This window comes from Atractosteus spatula, chromosome 13 (assembly GCF_055471065.1).
Source record: "Atractosteus spatula isolate fAtrSpa1 chromosome 13, fAtrSpa1.hap1, whole genome shotgun sequence".
NCBI classification, from domain to species: Eukaryota; Metazoa; Chordata; class Actinopteri; order Semionotiformes; family Lepisosteidae; genus Atractosteus; species Atractosteus spatula.
In genome coordinates, this window is record NC_142718.1 from 30,938,797 (window position 1) to 30,963,643 (window position 24,847).

At 37.1% G+C, this 24,847-nt stretch overlaps 2 protein-coding genes across 18 annotated transcripts in view; both read left to right on the top strand.

Moving 5' to 3' along the window:
- Positions 1 to 10,821, top strand: part of baz2ba (bromodomain adjacent to zinc finger domain, 2Ba) — an 80,380-nt gene extending 69,559 nt beyond the window's left edge. For 8 of the 14 annotated variants that reach the window (XM_088930279.1, XM_088930271.1, XM_088930272.1 and 5 more), the window contains 14 exons: positions 59 to 133; positions 1,351 to 1,585; positions 1,992 to 2,054; positions 2,144 to 2,288; positions 2,600 to 3,291; positions 3,698 to 3,977; positions 4,783 to 4,938; positions 5,617 to 5,777; positions 6,680 to 6,990; positions 7,448 to 7,583; positions 7,671 to 7,817; positions 8,096 to 8,370; positions 8,899 to 9,042; positions 9,456 to 10,821. In XM_088930279.1, the coding sequence (XP_088786405.1) occupies positions 59 to 133; positions 1,351 to 1,585; positions 1,992 to 2,054; positions 2,144 to 2,288; positions 2,600 to 3,291; positions 3,698 to 3,977; positions 4,783 to 4,938; positions 5,617 to 5,777; positions 6,680 to 6,990; positions 7,448 to 7,583; positions 7,671 to 7,817; positions 8,096 to 8,370; positions 8,899 to 9,042; positions 9,456 to 9,609 (2,974 nt within the window). In that variant the 3' untranslated portion in view covers positions 9,610 to 10,821. The remainder of the gene's footprint in view (positions 1 to 58; positions 134 to 1,350; positions 1,586 to 1,991; positions 2,055 to 2,143; positions 2,289 to 2,599; positions 3,292 to 3,697; positions 3,978 to 4,782; positions 4,939 to 5,616; positions 5,778 to 6,679; positions 6,991 to 7,447; positions 7,584 to 7,670; positions 7,818 to 8,095; positions 8,371 to 8,898; positions 9,043 to 9,455) is intronic. The other 6 variants (XM_088930275.1, XM_088930277.1, XM_088930278.1 and 3 more) reach the window with 3 other exon arrangements.
- A 1,165-nt stretch (positions 10,822 to 11,986) lies between these two features.
- The window catches only part of wdsub1 (WD repeat, sterile alpha motif and U-box domain containing 1), a 38,304-nt gene continuing 25,443 nt past the window's right edge, over positions 11,987 to 24,847 (top strand). For 3 of the 4 annotated variants that reach the window (XR_016093891.1, XM_088930229.1, XM_088930231.1), the window contains exons 1-10: positions 11,987 to 12,150; positions 12,677 to 13,099; positions 13,693 to 13,880; positions 17,571 to 17,657; positions 19,962 to 20,055; positions 22,177 to 22,210; positions 22,409 to 22,449; positions 22,544 to 22,650; positions 23,550 to 23,573; positions 24,458 to 24,484. Coding sequence is in view for 3 of the 4 variants with exons in the window: in XM_088930229.1 (XP_088786355.1) it covers positions 12,702 to 13,099; positions 13,693 to 13,880; positions 17,571 to 17,657; positions 19,962 to 20,055; positions 22,177 to 22,210; positions 22,409 to 22,449; positions 22,544 to 22,650; positions 23,550 to 23,573; positions 24,458 to 24,484 (1,000 nt within the window). In the remaining variant the exon portion in view is untranslated. The remainder of the gene's footprint in view (positions 12,151 to 12,676; positions 13,100 to 13,692; positions 13,881 to 17,570; positions 17,658 to 19,961; positions 20,056 to 22,176; positions 22,211 to 22,408; positions 22,450 to 22,543; positions 22,651 to 23,549; positions 23,574 to 24,457; positions 24,485 to 24,847) is intronic. The other variant, XM_088930230.1, reaches the window with a different exon arrangement.

The window sequence follows — 24,847 nt, forward strand, 5'->3', positions numbered from 1 at the left end:
AAATTGTGTGGTGGAAGCAAAAAGTAGGCATAACAGTTCTTCTGATGTTTCTTTCTAGTGAGATTGACAAAAACATTGATCATATGTCTAACTTAAGACGAGACAAATGGGTGGTGGAAGGCAAGCTCCGCAAGTAAGTACATTTTCACAGTAATTATCAAGTTAATTTGTGTCTCTTTGCTAATGTTGTCACAATGTCCGTATCTGGGTCGCATATATTACACAATTTTTTAAAGATTTTCTTACAATTTAACCACTTGCTTGTGATTTAATGGTGCAGCCACATAAAGTACCCCAGTATTATTACATGTTCTAGAAGTGACGCACAGGAAAATGACGGCCCAACATTTTAAACTCGGTTTATGTTAAATTGGCCTTTTGAAGAAGGTGATAATTCCCTTAGGATCAGTTTCCTTAAAAATACAAGCACATAAAGTTTATCTGTACTTGGGAAAAATGCATGACACTTGGATTACTGCTGAAGCTTTCCAAAATACACATACTGTAGGTGTCAGGAATAACATTAGCTTTTAGACTAAACCAGAAAAGCAATTAAGCTTGCGTTACTGTGTATGAGCTTTTGACCGAACTGCCCAGCAGGCCAGATGAGCCGAATGACCTCTGGTTTGTAGCCTTTCCTATTTTCTTATATCATTTCATTGGTAGCTACTCATTGTTTTCCATTTTATATTTAATTTTGTTAAATGCATTTAACATTCTGTATTGTCTATATTAAACATAATCTCTAAGATGTTATTAACTCTAAAACTTTGAATTTTATTTGTTCATTCTACAGTGTTGGCTAATTCTCCTCTATGATACAATATGCATATTTGACTAGTTTACTAATTACACCTGTGTAAATGATAGAAATCAGAAATATCACTGGACCCTGTGGTACTTCACTGATTCCATTGCCCGAGCCTGGGAATTGGCCCCATATCTGTACTATATTATATTAACTTTCTTGCCTTTAATTTAATCATTTTCTAAGAATTATAATCGAAAGCCTAATGAAAATATATACCCTATCATACACTTTATTTTTATCCATTACTGCTGTTGTTTGATCAAAGAATTCTACAACTTTTTCTTAAATCCATGCTATTACTTAGACTCCTATTGCCATATATTCATTTATCATTTATCATTTCCATAATCTTACATGGAATAGGAGTAGGACTTATTGGTCTGTACTAAATTGACTCAGTTTTGTCTCCCTTTTATGCATGGGTAAAACATTAGAAATACCATTATATATATTAACTTTGCTTGCCTGTAATTTAATTATTTTCTAAGAAATATTATCAAAAGCCGACTGGAAATAGATACCCTATCCTGTCTGTTCAGGCTGCGAATAATTCATGCCAAGAAGACTGGGAAGAGAGACTCGAGCACAGGGGGTGAGGGTGGGGAGGAACAGCAGGCCCTGGGCACACCCTCGGCGGGGCGGAAACGCAAGCGGAAAGGAGGGGACAGCGACGAGGATGAAGACGAGGATGAGGACAGTGAGGACCAGGGAGAGGACGAGGATGAGGACGAGGAAGACAAGAAAGGAAAGAAAGCAGAAACCTGTGAAGAAGAGGTAGCTCTTCACTTCCTTACCCCTGTAGCGGTAGCCCTGCTTTTAGAATGACCTCAGCCTGGTGACCACCGAAATCCTGTTTGTATTTGGGGAAAAAAATTCCCAAAAACAGAACACAAAGATTTTCCATAGGCAGTTTGAGTTTGCTGGCTAAACACAATGTGACATCTTTGTATATGGAAAAAGTATACAAACCTACAGGTACATAGTGAGAGTGTATTTATTTTATGGGAAGCAACACAAATGTGAGTTAGTAGAATAATGCTTTCTGAAGTGTATAGTACCTAGAATGATGTTAAAATGCCTTATTACTCAGTGGGGTCATTTTATAGGCTTTAATATTGCACAGATTTGTGGTAATGAGGATCTGTGAAATTGAGTAAGTCTGTTGTTTATGTTGTTGCAGGATGATGGGGACCAGGCAGCTACTGTTGAAGAGCTGGAGAAGCAGATTGAAAAATTGACAAAGGTGAGTAATGTTGGAAAAACAAAAGCAAGAGTCTTTGAGTTTTGCGAGAAAGAAAAGAAAATATACGTCTTGTGTTTGTGCTTCTTCAGCAACAGAGCCAGTTCCGAAGGAAGCTCTTCGAAGCATCTCATTCCTTGCGGTCTATGATGTTTGGCCAGGATCGCTATAAACGGCGATATTGGGTGCTACCTCAGTGTGGCGGAATTTTTGTTGAGGCTATGGAAAGTGGGGAAGGTAAGGGCAAACCTGTGAATTTCTTGATGTATGTTTTCTGAAGTGATAGCTTATGTAACCATTTTAAGAAACAAATTGCATATCTCACTGGTAATGCAGATTAAGCAATCATGGAAGGGCCAGAATAAACTCCCATTGTATTTGCATGTTTATAATACAATTAAATATCCACTGAAGTATGATTTCATGTAGGTACTACTAGTTCATATTGCAGCTTTGGGGCTGGTTTAATTGAAATTCTGTTTATTACAAATTTGTACATGCCCTTACCTCTAGCTCTTTGCCAAAGCATATTAAATTGGGTGTTTTAGGACCAGAAGAACTGGAGAAAGAACGGGAAAGGCTGAAGAATGCAGAAACAATCCAGATCAAAGAGGAGCCCACTGAGGTAACGGAAGAGAAACCTCTGGACATCAACCTCGACCTCAGCTTCAGCAGCGCCATGGGCCAGGAAGAGGGGAAGGACACTGATAACCCTAACCTCTTCTTGCAGAAACCAGGTTCCTTTTCTAAACTCAGCAAACTCCTGGAAGTAGCAAAAATGTCGCCCGAGTTGGATGCCCTGAACCAGAAGCAGAACGGAAGCAGCCCAGCCAACATTCCTGCCATCATTTCTTCGCCAACTCACTCTAACTCACAGCAGGTGTTGCCCAGCCCCCAGCCAGCCGCCTCCCAGTGCTGTCCAGACTCTAAACCAGACTCCAACGCTAACCTCTTCAGCCCCATCCACGGCAGTCCTGGAAAGATGTACAATTCTCAGATCCTTCCTAATGACCAACTTTTCAGAGTGCTGACAGAAAGGAGCGGACACTGGTTTAGTCTTCTGCCCAGAACACCATGCGATGACTCTTCTCTTACTAGTACCACAACCCCTCCTGCTGCCTCTCCTCACTTGTCATCAATGAGGCCTAAGTCTCCTTCTCCATCCCCGACTCCTCCAGCTGTGTCTGCCAGTCCACAGAATCCTGTGGGGATGAATAACTTTACATTGTCAGCTATGCAGGTACTTGACCCTTGGGTTTAGAGCTATGACAGTCTTTTCTGTAACATAACCCATTTACTTGGATGCAGTAAGGGTCTCCATTGAAATATGTATTTGGCTTTGCCTTACTTAGCTGCTGAACGTTTAAGAAACTTGTTAAAATATTGGCATGCAGAAAGAAAACCAAGAAATGATTTAACCAAAAAAATATGGGAGTGAGTGATCTCCCTCAATTCTCAGAGGTTGCAGTTTATATATTGTATATATTGACAATTTTCTGTCAGTCAGGCTCTTGGTTACCAGTTTGCCTACTGTACCTACAGTGATTGAGGGATCGTGGGATTGTATCATCCCCTGTTTATCTCCTGTCTGGATGTATGCCTTTGTAAGCTATGTGTTCATGTTGCATTCTCCCTTTTTCCTTTAGGTGAAGCCTGGTTTACACTTAATGAGTGTCCCTTTTTGTGGATGGCCTACTGGAATGATGAGCCCAACGTTGCCCTTCTCTAGTAACCACCTGCCACCAGCATCAGGTCCTGGATTTGGAATGGCAGACGGAAATGGCAATCCTTTCCTTGTCCCCAGTGTTTCCACCAGTAAGAGTGAGTCTCCAGTGCCCCAAAATGAGAAGCTCCCATCTGCGCCGTCTCCAGCAGTGGAGGTAGCCAAACCTGTGGATTACCCCAGTCCAAGGCCCATTCCAGAAGGTGAAGAAAATCTTAATGTTTCATTTTTTAGTGCTTCCAATGCAGAGTCTACAGCAGGTACCCTTCAACTCTGCTTCTGGAGAACCCCGGTCCAGCAGGTTTCATAAGTAGTCATTAAAATAATAATTTCTAAAGATTTGGAAGACTGGGATCAGTTACAAGTGAGTTGGTAAATTAAACAATGTAGAAATCATTTGGAAAAGATGTTTTCAGTTATTGAGAATAATTGAAAACTATAATTGAAAAATAGTTCCCTTGATTAAGTTGTTTCATTGAGGAATAACTTACAAGTGTTCCCAGTCTTTAGAAACAAGTGCATTAAGGGAACATTTAAGACGTAACTGGATTGGAGCTCTCTAGACAAGTGTTAGAAACCTCTGGTCTTCAGCAGCAAGAGAAGATTGTGAAAGACTACAGCAATAAAGTACAGCAATATGTAGGGAAGTTCAGGTCCATATAAAAGTATTTCAAAATAAACCTGGTTTCATTGACAAAATATAAACCTAATGCTAACACATTTTCCTTTTGTACAGGGTAATACAGACGCAGTGTTCTATATTACTGATTCTTCCTTTGTTTAAAATTTATTTTTAAATTCAAGTTCATCTGAATATTTCCCTACCATGAAATTGATCAGATCAGTCATAATATTTCTATGGATGAGGGAGAATGGCATACCACTTTTTGTAGAAAGTGAATTATGGAAATGCTAGTTGCTTCTGATGTTATCAATTTGAGTATTACCTCTGATGCACTCCTGTTCCAAGGGTTAAAAATGTTTGTCTTTTCTTTCTCTTTGATGCAGAAATGCTGACAGGATGGTGGAGAATAACAGATGCTGAAGAGCTAAGAGTGCTGGTGAAAGTTTTGCATTTCAGGGGAATAAGGGAAAAGGCCTTGCAGAAACAGATTCAGAAACACATGGATTACATCAGCCAAGCCTGTGCCAAGAACAAAGATGGTGCATTTTGTTAACTTTTGTTTGTTTTGTGCTCTGCTGATCTTGCAATCATTTTTTACATTGTTAGTTATTATATTAAAAGTTAATCTTTATGAAACATAATATAAGACGGCACACCTTCATAATTAACTAAAGCTTCTAAAGACAGACTGAAGCAGTATGTTGGAGTGCAAATATATACTGAAAAAATAGAATATTTAGAATTACAATAACCTTGCTTGTCAGTTACCCTCCTTTTCAACTCCATAGCCATATAGTAAAATACAGCAAGGAAAAAAAAATTATATATTCTGTTCCTGTCTAAATTTAAAGGATTCCACCAGTCATTACTGGGTTCCAAAATATATTTTGAGAGGGCCTATTGAATAATTGAATAACCAGGCATGCATAAAAATACTGTTAACATGAGACTGTTTAAACAATTTTCTGTTAGATTAAAGATATAACTCATCCAAAATATTTTTATAGCACTTAGATTCACAATATGATAGATTTGAAAAAACTGTGGTTTGGTGTTGTATACATTCCAAAGTCCATTACAAGAGATTACAACATTGAATTGAGCAGATATAAGATTAAAGTAACACTTAATATGTGTGTTATATTGCATGTTTGCTTTAGGAGTGTGTTCATATTTTATTATTTAACTAGTAAAAATGCATTATATTTTCTTGCCAGTTGCCATCATTGAGATAAATGACAATGAGGAAAACCAGGTTACTCAGGAAACATTGGAGAGCTGGTGTGTTGAAGAACAGGCAATGGAAATGGACATAGCTATTCTTCAGCAGGTGGAAGAACTAGAAAGGAAAGTAGCGTCTGCTAGCCTGCAAGTCAAGGTAAATACCTGAGCCATGTCGGCTCAGTAAGATAAAATAGCTACGTGTTTATTTGCTTTAGACCACTTCATATACTGGGCATCAAAAGAAATGTATCGCTAGTGGGGAAAAAAATTGAAAGGTGACAATCTTTTATGTACTGTAAGTGGTGCGTTGACTTTTTTTTGTACGTGTCTTAAGTAAATTCTTTATGCTGATTAACATCTGTCATCAATGGGGTTCATCAACATGGAGTCTGTAGTGAAAGTCACAGGCTAATGGTGTGTGTGACTGTCTTTGGAAGCAATATGCTGCTTCCTGCTGGAATGTCATCATGTAAGGATGAACCCAAAGGATAGGCAGCACATGAGGTCCCACAGCTTGAACCAATGTGCAGTAATAGTCAGGTTGCCATCAATCACTATTGAGTATAGTTCTATAGGGACACACCTGCCATGACCACCACACTTGAGCCTCATCATTGATTGGTCGGTTGAACACAACAAAAAGCATATCCTTTGGCATGTCTGTGCCGCACTTGTTGGCAACCATTTTGGCGGTCTTGATTCATTGCTAAAGAAGACTTGGTTCAAATGCTGGCAAGACCAATGGAGAGGCGTTGGCCCAAAGGCATTGCTCTCTTGAGAAGTAAGGCGTATTGGTTCCTCTGTGCCTTTTTTGATTTTCACAATATTCAACAGGTCAAATCACTCTCCACCTTTACGCAATCAGCTTTTACTCAATATCTGAATACTTTTCTTGAAACCTACATGCAAACGTGAAGTGCTATGTTTGTTTTGATGCTCAGTATAAATTTAAAAAAGAAATATCATTCAGGTGCCAGGCGCTAGCTTTTGTAAGAAGTGATTTGAAGATCTAGCTGAAGCACTGCTTCGAGGTTAACATTGTCTTTCAATGCACAGGGATGGATCTATCCAGAGCCTCACTCAGAGAGGGAAGATCTTGTCTACTATGAGCACAAACCATTCGCTAAAGAGCAGCAGGAAGAAGACAGTGTTCAAGGAGAAAATGAGGATTGCGGTGATGGCAGCATTATCCGGAGAATCAACAACCCTCTAGATATAGCTGTAACCAGGCTGGCTGAATTGGAGAGGAACATAGAGCGAAGGTATCTGAAGAGCCCCTTAAGTACCACCATTCAGATCAAACTGGATAATGTGGGCACAGTTACTGTTCCTGCTCCTGCACCATCTAGTAGTGGTGATGGTGATGGGTAGGTCATCGAGATTAATTGGAACACTTATTGTGCTTCTCTGCTGATTGGAGCCTGTTCTGTTGTTGTTTTTTTATTTGTTTGCTGTGCGTGTTGCCTGTTCTTCCTGCTTTGCATATTTTGGTTTCTTTGATCTCGAGTTCTTTTTTGTAACTCCTGTATGTCTGCGGTGCTTTTTTGGAACTAGTTGTATCTTGCATGGTGCATTGTATCATAAGGTTCTTTCAGGGCTATGGGTTTCTCATTTCTGAGCACTGCCCTCGCACGCACTTTTGAATGTATGAGGCATGTTGCCAGTCTTAAGGCACAGTTGTGTTGAACCCAGCTGCTTCCAGTTCGCACCCCATGGCTTCTTGTGCACTGCTATTTTTGGTTTTGCTTTATTCTGAATTGTTTCATTTGATGTTGCGCCTGAGCACATCTCTGACCTCGCTGATGCGTGCTTCCCTTCACACAGAGGGGAAGAGGACATTGCCCCTGGGCTGAAAGTGTGGCGCAAGGCCCTCAGTGAGGTTCGCAGCGCAGCTCAGTTGGCCCTCTGCATACAGCAGCTGCAGAAATCAATTGCCTGGGAGAAGTCCATCATGAAAGTTGTGAGTATATGCAGTTTCTTTGGACAAGTAGCTCAGCATTTCTTTGCCGAATTTCATAGTTACAAAGCCAATTTTCATATGTTGCAGTACTGCCAAATTTGCCGAAAGGGAGATAATGAGGAACTACTCTTGCTTTGTGATGGTTGTGACAAAGGATGTCATACTTACTGCCATAGACCCAAGATCACCACAATACCTGAGGGTGACTGGTTTTGTCCTGCCTGCATTGCGAAGGTAATATTGGCCTTCAGTACAGAGCAATACAGCTAAAAAAGAAGTTTAATTGGCATTATGTAGACAGATTTGATCCCACTATTCCTAGGAAGTATTTTTTGTTTTACAGATTGATGAGCTTTCCGTATCATAGAGTTAAAAAAATACAATTCCAGTAATGCAGGAAGAAAAAACAAAGATAACGATAACATGGATTGTAATATGTAGGCAAATAAGTTTGTTCTTAAGGAAATGTATGAAGCATGCATTCAGCATCAGGTGTCTTCTGTGCTATTCAGGCAAGCGGTCAGTCCCCAAGGAGTAAAAAGCTTCAAAACCGAAGTGGAAAGAAAAACAATGAAGTAAAACGGAGTAGGAAGCTGTCTGTGGCTGGAGAAGTCTCAGAGGACGATGCTGCAAGTACAAGCAGCACTCCAAAGAAAGGGAGCAAGGAGGCCAAAAAGAGAAAAGGGGAAGAAAATGTGTCTTCAAACCAGAGCAAGCAGGAAAGTCCTCTATGTGTGAAGAAAGCTAAAACGGCAAAAGACAATGCCAAGGATCTAGCTATGTGCAGGTAAAAACTTCAGTCTACATCTCTAACCTCCAGGGAATTTTCTAAACTGGTTTAGAAATAGTTGGCAGCTGAAGAGCTGGCAGCTATGACAATCTGATTGCCAGCAGTTGGATGCAATCGTAAGACACTTTGGTTCAGAGGGTCTGCCAAATTACAAAATGTCATGTAAATATAATGAAGTTTGAACATTTCTCTCCAGAAAGCTAGGACTGTGGCTTTGTAGTCAATAATCTGGAAATGTGGTGTGCAACTCCCATGCCTGTAACCATATAGATCATGATGGTAACAAACAACCTGTGAGAGTAATAGAGTTTGCTAATTGCCATAGCACTTGTACTGATTTCAATGGTAGTTTCTTGCCAGCACCATTATTTTTTAATTACCTAATGAGAGGGCTGTGCAGAAGTAGTAATGTTTGGAAATATGGTAATATGAATAATGATGACTATGTATAGTCTATGACACAAGGTCCAACTGTGTATAACAACACTAAAATAAAATTTCACATTTTCATTTTGTATTGCACAGCATAATCCTTTCTGAGCTAGAAACCCATCAAGATGCCTGGCCGTTTTTACTTCCTGTGAATTCGAAGCTTGTGCCTGGATACAAAAAAGTGATAAAGAAACCTATGGACTTTTCTACTATTCGTGAGAAACTTGGTAGCAGCCAGTAAGTATTATTTCCCCGATAGGCTTATATAATAGCAGATTTGTGTTTTTTTTTTCAGGCAGTAAGAAAAGAAAAAAGCAGAGAAGTACTTGCAATATTACAAATGATTTATATTTTCAGGCAATTTTATTTTTTTTACATTCTGTGCTTTTAATATGTAACAGTGTAGTGACGTAGAATATAGTATCAGCTCCATTACTATATGACCACAAGTCATATAGTGCTTTCTAAATTTACCATATCCATAGCTCTTTTCCACATCTACGCTGCCTTTGTCACAGGCTGTAGTCTATTTTAGCTGCCTGACTGATTCCTAGTACTTCATTTAGTGGCATTTTTAAAAAGAATATTTGTAACAGCCTATCAAGTAACATGCCTTTCATTAAGAAAAATTCTCTCTCTTTCTATTTTAGGTATCAGAATCTTGAAGCATTTATTGTCGATGTCAAATTAGTGTTTGATAACTGTGAAACATTTAATGAAGATGATTCTGAGATAGGACGAGCTGGTCACAACATGAGACGATTTTTTGAAAGAAGATGGACTGAAATTTGCAAATCAAACTAGTCCTGTTTGAACATTATCTTCACTGTCTGGGACCAGCAGTCTTCATTTCAGTTTTCAAAGTGGAACACTTGGGGAAAGTATATACTCAAGAACATCTCTGTGGAATGATGCTCGAGTCTCTACTTCACAAACCAGGGCTCTGAAATTACATTGTTCTGTTGATTATGCTGGTTTGGTTAGAACAGGGAAAACACACCCAAAGAGTTCCAGATAATGGGGTGTCATAGTGCAATACCAATTACAAATTAAATCGCACTGAATTTACAACCATCAGAGCTGTAATACGGAAAGAAAACTTTCCACTACTTGTAAATATTTTTTTTACAGTTAATATTATAGTGAATGTATTTAATTTTGTTAATTATTTATGAGTAAAAAGGTCCAGTCTTCATTTTCTATGAAAAGGAAGAAACAGCAAAAACTGCTTTAAAATCTTAAGGAATGTTTTTCAAATATAAAACAAAGCCAAGAAATAACTGTTTACACTGTTCTGTGTCTTAAGGGCACCAGAGAATCCATTACGGTAATACTGTAAAGCTGCATTTATATATAAATATATGTTTTTGCATCACTTAGTTGCAAAAGAACAGTGAGGCAACAGTGACACATCTGTATATACTGTTCATTAATGTTAATATTAAGTCTTGTTTGGAATATGTATGATGTGTACATATTGTTTTCAGACATCAAATATTGTTTATGCCTTAGAATGATTGTAGCATTTTATTTTAGTCTTAAAGTGATTATACATATATTGCTTGTACAGTACATATCCTCTGCAAACACTGTGGTCTCCTTAATCTTGGTAGTGCCTGCCTTTCCAACAGGGTGTAGGGGATATTATTTTTTTCCCATTTTTCTATTTTTTTATATAATTTTAACCCTCCTGGGCCTCGAATTCTAACATAATCATTTTTATCCATATAAAAGATATTGCAACGCACACAGTATTTTTCATAAAAGCATTTCCCTCCATCTGCCTTGCCACAGAACTGAGGACACAAGGACATTTGTAACCACTGTGTTTGAACTGCTGTGTGTTGTGGCCTACTGGAGGCAGCTAGAGCAGATTTTTTTGTACCTAAGTCAGAGTACTTGAAGTTATTTTATTTAAAATATATTGTGGAAAAAAGGTAGCATTCTTTTTGTAGGAGCATTATTTTTCACTAGTGTGTGTGGCACGGATCTAATAAAAGGATGTTTTTCAACCCAGTATTATTTTGGTGTGTTTATGTACAGTAGCTCTTGTGGTCTGCATGACATTGCTAAAGATGAACTGAAAAGACTTCCTCTCAAACAAGCCTGTAATTAACAGAAATGGTGAAACTATGATATATATCCCTTTTAACAGTTTCCAGTGACATTTATGTCATAGAGCACATCACAGTGTTATTGTTACTGAGAACTGATAAATGATTTACATATTTATATAAATGACTTTCCATTCTATTTAAATTTTCACCAAAACGATTTGTGAATTGCTACATTTGACTAATTTTATTAATAGGTAAGATGTAACCCATTATACTCTTCTGGTTTCTTTAAGTTAGGACAAAACTGTAGTTTTGGTCAGTTCCTTTGTTATGAATATTTTTTATTTTTATGGAAGACAAAATCTGACTACCTTTTATAAGCATTTTAATTTCTTTTCTAAGCTTTTCGCTGTAGTTCATGAGCTGTTTTATTACAAAGGCCCAAACAGGTTAAGGTCTTCTAAACTCCTAAACTAACAGGAAAACTGCAGGAAAGAAGCATGCTAAAATCCTGCACTTACCTGTTAAGAATGTGAAATTACATTTAATGAGTAAAATATGCCTAATACGGTTTTCATACAATGAACACAACATACTAGGGTGCGTCTTTTTAGTTAAAAAAATTAAGTATGATGGAAATTTAGGATTGAACTAACTTTTAATTCATTAACAATAACTCATAGATTTGTTTTGCAAAGACTAGAGCTCTCAACCGCGTAACGGAAGAGTGCTAAGAATCAAGCTGTTATGTGAACTCTGCCCACAATGATCAAACCAACCAAAAAGTCACACATAACTGTTATTTTGGCTGATTAAAAATAAAAACTGAGAATGCTCAACGTTTATAAATGTCACGATTTCTTCAAATGTTCATTAATGTAACCACCGGTTCATCCTGCCCGTTCTGTTTATTACTCGATAAAATCGAATCTTGCCGTCCATCTTGAGCACCCTGACGACTGCGATTTCATTCCCAGATTCTTACAAGTAAAAAAAAGCGTGTAAAAATTTGTCACCATTTAGTATGGTACCACTAGTCTCACGAGAGAGAGAAAAACATGTAAATTTGGCACACAGGGGTAAAATTATTAATTTCAGTGTGGGGAATAGACAGGAAAGGGCCATTTTTACGCAGAACCAGCTGTGATAAGCAGTTTGCAGTAGCTCATGGCAACGACGTACTGTACAACGCTGCTTACGACTGGTGTGTCATGTGACGAGGGCCGAAAGAGGGGCTGCTCTTACGGAGGCGTTTTCTGTGTAAACAGGAAGTTCTCCCATGAAAAAGGTAAAATTAAACGTTTCCTTCTTTTCATACGGCGTTAAAGGTTCTACGTCTTGATTTGATTCCTTTCTTACTAACTAGTTATTAACTTAGTGTTCCCCTTGATATAGTATTTTAATTTCGTTCTGTAAAAAGGTTCTTGGTTAAACAGCGTTATCAGTAGTACCTGTTTCTGTCCTGAAATGATAAAAAAAAACAAAAATGCTGAATGAATTGCCGCATTATTTTCTCCCCAGTGTAAAGATCCCAGCACCTATTTCACAGTAAACAACCTATCACTGTCATCCTTTGTTACCTTTGCACAGTTTTGAATAGTTTGAATATACTGCTTCTGAAATTTTAGGATGCAGCTAATAAGTTAAAATTTTAAACATGATTTGCTAATACGCACGTATCAGTTTTTGAAAATAGCATTATGGAGTTTAGGTTTTATCATGACTATCGCCATAATAACCACTTTTCTTTTTGGTGTTATGCTGCGCCACCTTGCGTTGAGAAGTGAAAAATGAATAAAATGGTTGTTTTTCAGGGGACGTCTGTGTTTTGCGGTCAAAATGGTCTCGCTGATTTGTACCCTCGAAGATCACAGAGACGACGTGAACTGGTGTGCCTTCTCCCTTACGTGTCTGGCAACTTGCTCTTTAGATAAAACAATTCGGCTGTACTCAGCTGATGACTTTTCGGAGCTCCCCTTTTCCCCTTTAAACGGGCATGGCTATGCGGTCCACTGTTGCTGCTTCAGTGCCTCTGGTGAGCTCTTGGCTTCCTGTTCAACGGATGGGACGACTGTCCTTTGGAGCATGGACACAGGAGAGATTGTAGCGGTCTTGGAGCATCCCGGGCGCAGCCCAGTCAGGATCTGCACGTTCTCTCCCAACTCCTCCTATCTGGTGTCCGGAGCATCTGATGGGACTGTGATGCTGTGGGATGTCGAGTCGAAAACACTCCGCAGGTAAAGTCACTACTACTGCACAAGAGCAGGTGTTCGGACTTTAATCAGAGCCAGTGCATGAAACAACAAGTTTATATTCTGTAACAACTGAAACTCGCAAAATTGCCACCAAATACATTTCGGTTCCCCATTTCCACATTTTGTGCAGTGTTTTACTTGGGTGATTGGAAATGCTTGTGATGCGTTTTACTAAAATTAGTTAATTAAACAACATTCAACTCTATCTGCTGTAAATTGATTTCTGGGTAGTAAACCAGTGTTGAGAGATTTGGTGCAAAAATTAATAGTCCTGAAAAACTAAACAGATTGCTTTTGGCAAGGCTCATTAGACAACTGATAAGGTTTTGACGTCAAAATTAACCATTCTGCAGCTCTGTAAACTCTGTTTTTTGGCCCTATTTTAAACAAACATTCCAACTGAGTCTTCAGTGTCCCGGTAAATATAAATTCTAAAGAGGGAAGAAATTTCTGTTCAACATGATGATCTTTAAATTGCTCGTCATCAAGAAATATAGTGTTTGCACTATAAAAGAAATGTGTGTAAAATTTAGATTCGCATTGTTTTGTAATTGTTAAAATTAATGTTCTTTCAGGTCAGGCTCTGTTAAAGACAGTTCTGTGGTTGCATGTTCATTTTCTCCTTGTGGCCAAGTGTTTGTAACTGGATCCACCTATGGAGATATAAGAGTCTGGGATCTTGAAATGAATCACCTTCTTGCTGTGAAAAATGCCCATGACCTTGGAGTGACCTGCTGCCATTTTTCTCCTCAGCCAGTCAATGGTAAGATTAATATAAGTCAGTGTGTTACTCCTTTATTATATTTTAAATATGACACAGAGTTTGCTAGCTTTAAATTGTTTTCTCACTGTCAAGTGCCCTTCATTAAAACTTCAGATTGTGTATAAGTACCTTTTTTCTTAATAGAAATTATTCTTTATACTCTATAAGAATATCAATATCATATATACAGTATATATATAGAGAGAGAATATCAGAACCACTACAAATGAGAGAAGGCCATTTGGATCAGCTAATTTATCCAAGCATCTCATTATCCATTTTTTGAATGAAGCTAGGTTATTGACTTCAACAACAAGGCATGTTCCATACTCCCACATCCCTTTGTGGGGAAAAAAGTGCCCCCCGTTGTCGATTTTAAATGTATTTCTATGTAGTTTCCATTTGCATGTACTTGTTCATGTTTCACTGATTATGCTGAAGAAGTCCAATGCCTTGACTTTAACAATGCCTTTGAGGTTTTTAAGTACTTGTATCATGTTCCCTCGTCTCCTCTGTTGAAGACTAGAAAGGTTCAGTTACTTAAAGTCTGTCAGTGTAGGATAGTCTCTTAACCTACATAATGTTTTTGGCTGCTCTTCTCTGGACTGATTCGAGATCACCAATATATAATTTCTATAATGTGATAATCAAAACTGTACAATTGTGTAATGTTATGTATACAGTATGTATTATATTACAGTATACTAAATGAGGCCTTACTAGTGCATTAATAACATCCATTAAAGTTCTGCACTATTCATTGTATATATTAATTGTAAACATTCATATTTTTATTACTTCCCCACACATATAGAAGATGTTAATGATGTGACATAATACGCACCTAGAACTTTTTTTCATGTGTACTCAGTATTTGCCATTGCATACATGTAGTTCCATTTTACTACATGCATGCAAAACCCTGCACTTATCTACAATCTGCATCTGGTCATCTGCCAAATGTATGTCCAAACTTGAATTTTATCTTAATCCTTTTGAAGTTCATTTGTTCTTTCTACGGTATTTGCTAATCCTTCTTTTTTGGTATCATCTTCGAACTTGACTAATTTACTAGCTGTACCAGACTTAAAAAGAGCATTGATCCTAGTATATAACTCTGACGTACTCCACTAAATTAATCATCCCTTTAGAGCATTCACCCATATCTGTACTCTGGATTAAAAACAGTTGAATAAACAGAAAACAAACACACACGTTTACCATATTGGCTGCCCCTTTTAATTTGGGAATTAATCTTTAATGAGGATCTTTCTCAAAATCTTCTGCAAATCTAACCCTTAATATCCCAATTCATATGCTCTGTGCGTATCCACTTCTTTTGCTTGTTCAGAGAACTCATAACAAATTGGTTAAGCAAGACTTAACTTTTCCAAATCTATATTGAGTCTTCTCTAATGGTTTCCCTGTAGGGAATTCTTTGATTTAGTTCTGATATTTATTTCTATAACCTTAAATACAATAGAAATCAAAATGATTGGTCTACTGTATATTACTTCGATCACTTTTGTCACCCTTCGTATGAATTGGAAATATATTTCCTTAGTTCGTGGTTAATAGAGTTACATCAGTGGCTTATGTATAACATCTCATTTCCTCAAGGATAGTTATTAAGATACCATCAGGCCATCAGGCCCTGAAAATGTATTAACCTCAAGTGGTTTCTGTACCCGAAACACTTCTGCCTTGTATACTGTATGCTAATACTACATAATAAAGACCTTTGTCCTTTCACTGCCAGAAGCATGTTGTTGATTTCTTCCTAAAGTGAACACCTGAGTGAAATATTAATTTAGTATATCAGACATTTCCCTTTCATTGTTGGAAAATTCCCATTTTTTGGACAATGTTTTTTGTCACCTACAGCATTATAATTAAATTCTTATAATTCAGTTTCTGTGCATTATTTAGTTAAAGGAACCAGTAGAGGCCAAATCCACACAGAGAAATAGAGAAATTAACCACATTTTTGTTTCTTAATGTATTGGAATTAACTTCTGGTTGTGTCTTTGTAGTCCACATACTGATGCACCTCTATATGCAGTTCATAGATAAATATGATGACACTTTGTGTGAAACTATTTAAAGTGTAAGACTTTGAATAATGTTCATACTAACAGAGTTTAAATTGTAAATCCAACATGACTAATCGTTAAAAAATACTACACTTGCCAATTTTTTAAAAAATATTATTGATGGGGTAGCATACATTTAGAAATGAATGATTGGACTCTCACTGTTAATTAGTTGCTTGACTATTTGAATAAAAGAACAGCTTCAAAATTAATATGGAGGTATAAAATGACACCACCCAACCCAGCTATTTACACATCACCATGGTTAAAAACGAGTGGAATTGTAGGACATCCTCCTACACGTGCTTCTGAGAATATTATAGCTCAAATTTATACCGTCGCATGATATCTGTTTCCATCTGAAAATGGATGTGGATTTCCTGTTTTTAACATGATTCTCACAAGTAAATAGAATACACCCTGTCTCTATGGATGTGTTTTTCAGTCACTAATCTTCTTTTTTTTCAAACATGTGCAGATATATCACAACTTCATATGTAAAGCAATAGTCCTCCACCTGAATGCTGTCATATACTGTAGATAAATATGAGCAGAGAAGGTTTTCTTCTAGAACAGTTATGTTTTGACATTAGCTAAGAAAGCTGCCTCTATTAGCCAGTAATTCCAAAAAGACTTGGAATAAAAATGGAGGCATTGCCACACAGAAATTAAGTGTTATGGAATTTTAAATTGTCAAAATTGATCACTTACAATTTATTTAACTAGGTATACCTGAGAACAAGAGGTACGGAGTTGTGGGCATATGGAACAAGTTACCCAGCTGCTAAAACCTAGAGTAACCAAAACCAAATGAACTAAATGCCTAAGTGCTTTCCTTTTGTTTAAAAGCATTCAAATGTATTAAGTTGATAGAGGACAAATCCTTGTTTGCATTGATGACTTAAAAGTAAATATTTGTATGGAAGATCATTTGCTGGAGCAATTCGAGTGAAGTACAGTATAATGCTCAAGGGTATAACAGTAGCACACTCCCTGGATTTTGAACCCACAAGCCCCTCTATTCATGAGTTTAGTAACCAGGCATTGCTATTTCTCCTTTATTAGGGTTCATAAGCATGACATTATCATTACCTCTGTAAAAATATTTTACTGGCATGTTGTTTGTGTCTTATGGGCCACAAACTGCTGAATTTTGGGCATGTTGTATCAGTTGTTTTGCAGTTGAAGGTACCCTTTTAGTTATAAATTGACACCAATGTTAAAATTCATCCGTTCCAATGCTTCTGTAATGGAGCAGGGAAGAGGTGTTCATGTGGCTGCTTTAGTTGTTACAGATGTATTTTGATTTGGCTGTGGATCTGGATTCAGTAGAGGTTAGTTCTACACTTACTACTTTACATTGTGACTCTAGATTACAAAGATTAGAAGTGTTGTTTGGAATGATGCAATTGTAAAAGCGTAGAATAGTTCTAATGGACTGTTGGTTTCTATAATGCTCCTGAGAGTGCTTTTTGCTTTCCAGGATACATTTGTTTATATATAACATATTGTCCTGAAAGAGCAGGAGGAGTTCTTAAAATAGCATGATTCCTGTAATTTACAGTAGTTAAATGTGTTGTTTCTTTACTCTTTTTAGACAGCCTTCCAGTTCAATCCCGAATGGCTTCCTGTGGTCAAGACAACATGCTGAAAATATGGACTGTCACACTTCGTGGAGAATCAGGTACACGTTCCCCATTCATCAACACTAGAAGCTTAATATATAAAAAGAGACATAAATGATTCCTCTCCTATAAATCTAAAATGAGTAATTAAATATGCATCTTCAACTATTTCTGATGTACATTGTACACCGCCTATTACATTTATTGGCTTATAAAGTATGCTTTTGTAACTGTTTATTATTTTATATTATGATTAAAATATAGTATTGTTTTATACTAAAATGCTACAGGTAAGCCCTGAGCTCAGTGTTCTGCATTAAAACAATATGACATTCAGAAAGCATGAAGAAAACACAAAAATATTGCTGAACAACATGAGTCTGGTGTTTTTGTGGTCTGTTATAAAAGTACTCCATTGATAAATATAGAGATCATAGAAATGACAGGGCAGCTAATTGTAGCCTGGTTTGGGGCAATGCATAGGTAATAAAACACTCTTGATTATTATATTCTTTTAGCAGCATTGGAATGAACAGAAAATACTTAATTAGCAGTTTAATGATATCTAGCTGCAGGGGGTCACATAAGGCATTCTTAATATGATTTCACAATAATCTTTCATTTGTCTTACGGTCACAACTTTTGCTTGTCTCTGTTGGTACAAGACCCCAGTTCACCTCAGGCAATAGAGTTCCATTCTAAATGCCTCACCTTTTTAACAAGCAAAATTAGCAACAAAATTGGAGGTGATAACCAGAATACTGAAAGTTAATTGCCATTAAAAAATTAAATTGAAATTTTGATCATAGACAATGTATTTTCCTGCACGTACACTGCCTACATGTCAATGTCTAGCATTAAATCTTGTACCATTTAATATCTTCGTTGCTGTGGAAACTGCCATGGCTCTTTGAGGACTGGGTCTTGTGTCACATCCCTGCGGGACTGTTGTTTTGCCTTTGTGTTAATGTTGTTTCCACACAAGAATCCTCCAGACAGCATGAGCAGGCATGCATAGCAAATACGTGGAACAATCAGAAATACCGAAACGCTGCTCCCCCCTAAAACTGGAAGGGTTGTAGAATTATGTTTCCCCATTCACATTTACTGCATTTGTATAGTAATTAATGTTTTCAGCCTGGTAAATAATCCCCCGCTGTTCTCTTTCTCGATGTCTTTTTGTGCTGGTGTCGTTGTCAAGCTGTTCACGAGTCTGCTTTTATGAAGGCACAGTTTTAATGTAGCTCGCATGAAACTTTTCAAGTCGATTGTAAGCACAAGATTTGAAGACCGGATTCCAGTCACTGGACACAGCAGTAACACTAGGGAAAACATCTTAATGCAAGGCAAGGGCAAACAAAAGGAACTGATACCTTGGCTTCTTTCAAGAAACGCCTAAATGAAGTCAGAAGAAATGGCTCAAATCAATTCACTGCTGAAGACCAAACGAGTTAGATGAGCCACACGGCTTCCTTTGCTTTGCAGACTTCTCACGTTTTTAGTGCTCACAAGCCTTGCGCTAGAAATGAAGATGGCTTTTAAGAAGAAGTAGAAGGAAGAAAAGAATAATGGCATTGCTATTTTGATTTCTGTTTGTCTGAGAAGAACAGCATTGTGTATTATTTCTGTTTTTATGATACTTCCCTATAGCTCAGGCTGCTGTGAGATGAACCATTCCACCCCCTGTCTTTGAAAGATGTGCACTTCAGCTTCCTGCTGTGGTGACATTCTCTTCTCTCTATTGCTGCAGGATTCAGGAAAAATTAAATGCATTACCAGTGTTTTTATTTCTCTATTCATAACCATGAAACACCCAGTCAGTGTAGCGTTGCAGTCAAGGCTTTACAACAGCCTTGTAAAGTTCAATAGGCTGGTTTTGCTACATTTCATTTGCCTTCCTACTTTGGCTCTCTTGACACATGGCACTCCCAGGCAGTGACTGCAGCGTTGCCTTTGCCCTTTACCCTGCTTATCAAAATTGAGCCATGCTTTTGAAATAGTTCTGAGTCTTTTAAGTATGTCATCCAGGCACTTCTTATTCTTGAAGCCAGCTTATAAATGTAATGTTATTTACGCTATGTACTGGTATGTGTCACTTATGGCTGCTCTGGACTTACTGTTCATTTATCACTTAAAAACTGTACTTAAAAAATGAGAGGTAAAATTATAAATGGATGCGTTGCGGTTAATAAGAGATGTTCCCAGCTTATAAGAGATTTTATTATGTTCCAAATATACTGTAAGTAATGACAATGAAGGAAAAAAGAGGTGACAAAGGTCTTAGAGTAAATCAAGTAAATCAAATAAGTAGTCATTTAAACAGCAATGTATTTGCTATAAATCTGTTTTGTATTGATTTACAGGTTGTAAACTTGAGCTGATGTACACATTGAGGGGTCAGAGTGCTCCTGTGCTTTCCTGCATGTTTTCATCAGATGGACAGCTACTAGCATCAGGGTAGGGATTTCTCAGTTTTCTCAATCAAATTTTAACAGCACTGAATAGGGCTATACAGCCCCATCCCAAAACCCTTTTTGAGGACTTGTATGAACAGTATCTACATAAGTTAGAGGTGGAGAGCTTTGTCTGTGTGTGAGCTTAGAAAAAACAAGGTTAACTCTGTGTAAAAGTAAAGAGGCAAAAAAAAAACATGTTTCAACAGTGGAGCCTTCTTTAGGTGTGTGGGTGGTTGAGGAAGGTGGTTCTGGAACTGTACATAATATTGGTAGTAATACTTATACTGTATACATGAATCCTTTTATTCAGGTGTAGACCGTCTTAATCACTCCCTCTGAAAGCATCACAGTAAATATACATCTTAGAACTCCCCCATAGAGATTCTATGCTTGGAGTAGGCTTTTAGATTGCTGATATCTGAAAAATGTGCTGCAGGTGTGTTATTTCTTTGTTAAGAATATAAGGTAACATAGGTTCCCACAATGAACTGACCCAAACTCAATGTATTATGTAGCTGAATAGGACATATTCCGGTGATATACATGGGATTATGTCCTGTTCAGACTTGCTTAAACTTGAATGTGTGTTTACTTGTCTATACAGTATATGAGGGAGTGGGAGTACCAAGTCACCAGTTTCTGGCTTTAATAAATGCAAAGTCCTTTGTGGACTCATTCTTTCAGTTAGACCTCAAAAGGGTGTTTTCCCACTCTTTGTTACATACTCTCTGACAGGAAAGCAGTGAGGTATTTACTTACATTATTTGTTGATTGTTTCTGAGAGATTAATCGAAGTCTTAGGCTTCTTTTCTGTAATACTGTGCAAGGGGTCCCTGATACGGTATATTGTGCATTGTGATTAGGTATCAGAATAGGTTTGCTTCTAGCAAAATGGCTTATATGGGGGAATTTGTCTCTATAAGAATAATGTAAAAGAGGGCGCACCAGAGCTCTTAGAACTTAGCTTACGCGCCTCAGCCCTTTTCCCATTAGAAGCAATTGAATATGGTAGGGATAGGGACTGTAACTTTACAACACATGCACATATTTAGAACTCCTCTGGAGTTGTAGGACCTTATTTATAACCCAGATTGTTAACTACTAAACAATCACACATTTGTAAAGTATTTCTTTAGCAATCAGTTTTTAAAGAAATGTATTTTTAATGTACAGAATTCTATTAAACAGCATTTTAACATACAGTATCAGCCATTGTTATGATCTTACGTGTTCTGCTCGATTTGCTCACATCGTGCACTAGCTATGTACCATTTGAGATCACCGGTACATGAAAAACAGGCTGAGGAAGAGGAGAATCAGACAAGAGGGCGAGTGTGGGAGAACATCTAACATGTACAGTAACAGTATATAACATATAACAGTATAGGGGATCCTAGGTCTGTCGGACAGTCTTTTTTTATATCAGCCAAGTAGATGTACAGTAGATTTACAGTCAGTGTAGGTTTTTTCGTCTTTGGGTAGATTGGTAGTTCAAAAGGGGTGTTTATATAGCATAATGTTATGCTGATAAAATCACACGGAGAGCCCTATTAAGAGCTTGCCGGAACATCTGAGACTTACTCACTCTATTTACTTACTCCACTAATATTTAATTCATTTCATTAAATATTTTAAAGGGAAGAAACATTTTTCACATTTCACAATTATTATAAAAGAGGAGGTAAAATGTTTCACTTCATCACCACCAGAGGGATCTGTGCTATTGAACATGAGGACTGCCTTACTTATACTGTACTGTATGTATTTCTTATACTGTATGCTTAGACTGTGCAACTTCCTTAACATTTAGTCATTATCTAAAGTCTGTGTCACAAAATTAATTTTGCAGAAGATGGAATATAAGCTTAGGCTGTGTTAAATCAGAATTATTATGTTGTGCTCTTTGTGCATTTTCATCATTATAGCAGAATTACGACTGGCAACTGGTTGTAAGGTGTTATAAATTTTGTGTATTAATGTGTCTCTTTTGATACTAATAGCATGGTCACTAAATTGTCGGTCTGTACAAAGTCAGATTACAGTGTGAACAGCTCATATTTTGTAGCTTCTTGTATCCTACATTGTTTTTTACATCTTTATTTTATGTGCTCTTTTCATGCAGTTCAGTGGATAAAACTGTGACTATCTATGATGCTGTAAGTAATACATTTTTTATAAAATGTTGGTTTTATTGAACTTTTTAAATCAAGAATTTTGTATCCATTGCTGTTTAAGGTCAGAATTTGTAGCATTTGTGAATTAAGTTATTTAAGATGTTAGAAAACCATTAACAACCCGTGCAATGATAAATTATATGATTATAATTTGTGTAATTTTGTGTTTCTTTTTTTAAGAATCAAGGAATCTTGCTTTACACTTTGACCCAGCATGAAAGGTAAAGAACGTACATTTTTATAGATAAACTGAAATTTTATTCCCTCAAAACGAGTTCTGAATATAACAACAAAACTCTTATGATGATCTTTCAGATATGTCACAGCCTGTGCCTTCGCACCAAACATGCCATTAATTGCCACAGGGTCAATGGACAAGACAGTGAATGTTTGGAGGGTGGAAGATGGAGCCAGTCCCTGTGGTTAGTACTGTATTTCACATTTCCGCAACAGTTTTAAATATCCCATTTCTACAACAAACTCAGTAAACCCATGCACATTTGTCTATTTGCACAACACATTCATGACTTAGAAGTCACAGAAAGTACCAGAAAAATTGAAATGATGTGCTTAATTATTGATGTGGTGCTATCCTAATACATTATACCAATTTTTGATCAACTGGCATATTGATATATACAGTAACTAGATTTAGTGATACCCTACATGCATATTACCAACTGTTTTTTAAGATCACGATTTTGTAATACCTAGTTTGGAATGGTCAGTTGTGTGTTTTACACATCAGGAGAGAATGGGGAAGTCTATGCGGGCTCCTCCAACTCGCCCACCGTAGTGCCACGCGCCTTTTATCACATCACGGCCAACTCAGCCCTGAACTGGAAGTTCAGGCCTATACTTGATACCCGTCACAGACAATCACTTGACAGCCTGCAAATAGTGGAGGCCACAGGCATCACTGTGTCACTGGGAGCCCCTGGCCAGACTGATAGTGAGGGGGCATGAGCTGAGGAAGAAAAATACAATGGCACTTAAACAGTATTAGAAATATTACACAATATATACTGTATGTCGAAATCAAGAAAGATAACAACAGTCTGCTTAGATACCACAAAGAAGTAGAAGAGCTTAGAGAGGATTTGGCACTGAAAGTAACTAGTGGTGACAGCAGTAATACCAAAATACTCTTCCAAAAAGGGTTTAAATGCTTCACCGCCCAATGTGCTACTTTTCTGAACATGTTCTATTACTAGCACAACTCGCTAGCTTTTATTAACTATAGCCTTCTTGAACAGTGTATTGTTGTTATACAGTATGTCTTGTGTACCATTTCACTTTATTCCTTCTAAATTAATTCCAGGGAAACAAGGAAAGTCTTTACCTGGTAAGTTGGTTCCTCTAACCTTGCTCTTGGGAACAGTAAACACATTTAGTGCTGGTTTGCTTGTTTCTTTTTGGTGTTTGGTTATTATGGAGAGAATGAAGGCTGAAAGGACAGAACAGCAACAGAAGTATTGCAATGCATAAGAAAGTTTTTACAATGAAGTTCCTACCCACAAAGTAAAAATAATTTATGTCACCTTTTAATTCTTATTCTTGACAATTCATTGTGTAAGCTGTAATTACAGGTTATTGATATTTGTTTGCACGAAACTCCATGTCCTATTAATTCCTCATTTCCTCATTTTTGTTTTTTTTTCTTAATTGGGGAGATTTTAAAAATGATAATTGTCCCTTAGCACAGATTACATTTTAATAGATTTAAATAAATTCTAATTGATCAGACAGTTTCCCATAACTCTTGGAAGTCAGTGCTATTTATCATGGCAGGGCTTCTCAGAAACTTGTCAGTGTGATTAATTAGCATCTACAATTAGTGTAAAGCATTTAGTTCCTAATTCAATGTGCACACAAGGCTAAGATTACTCAGGACCATTTAAAATTGATTTGGGAGTTGTTTGTGCTTTTTAGAGGATTAAATGTTCTTTTCTGACCCCTTAGTACATCAGATCAACTTTAATATGGGTTATAGCGTTGAGGTTAAGCCAAATATTATAATGGTGTGGATTCTTCATGAGCTACAGTTAATACTTAAAAATGATGGCTTTGGTATTATACATTTTATTGTTTTATCTTCTATTGTTTTTTTGCACAGTTTTAGATGATTATATCTCCGCTTTGGAGGTCATAGCCGTAAACAAGTCTATTTGTTTTTAGCACATGATATCAAAATCTTTATTCTGTTTTTTTTTCCACTTTCCTTTTTAGTTGAACCAATGAGCCATTCACATGTAGGTAAGACAACATGTATTTTACTTCAGTTTTTATTGCTGTTACTCTTAATATTGCATTAAATAAATGAAATGGAGCTTGGCAAGCAATCCTTTATTTTAGTAGTCCCATAGATCCAGTGGCATGTAATTGATTAAATGTCAGGAGGTCTTTGTATATTGAGACATTTCATAGGAGGTGATGATGAAGGAACATGTATGGGGAGATTTTCCGAAAAGCATTAAATCTCAAAGATAGGACTTTGGCACTGTACTCAAAACCTCATAAATTAGCTCTCCCAAAGGGTATTTGCTTAACCTTGCTAAAGTACAATCAGCATATTCTAGGATTTACAACATAATAGGTCTGCAGGCACCCACAATCAGT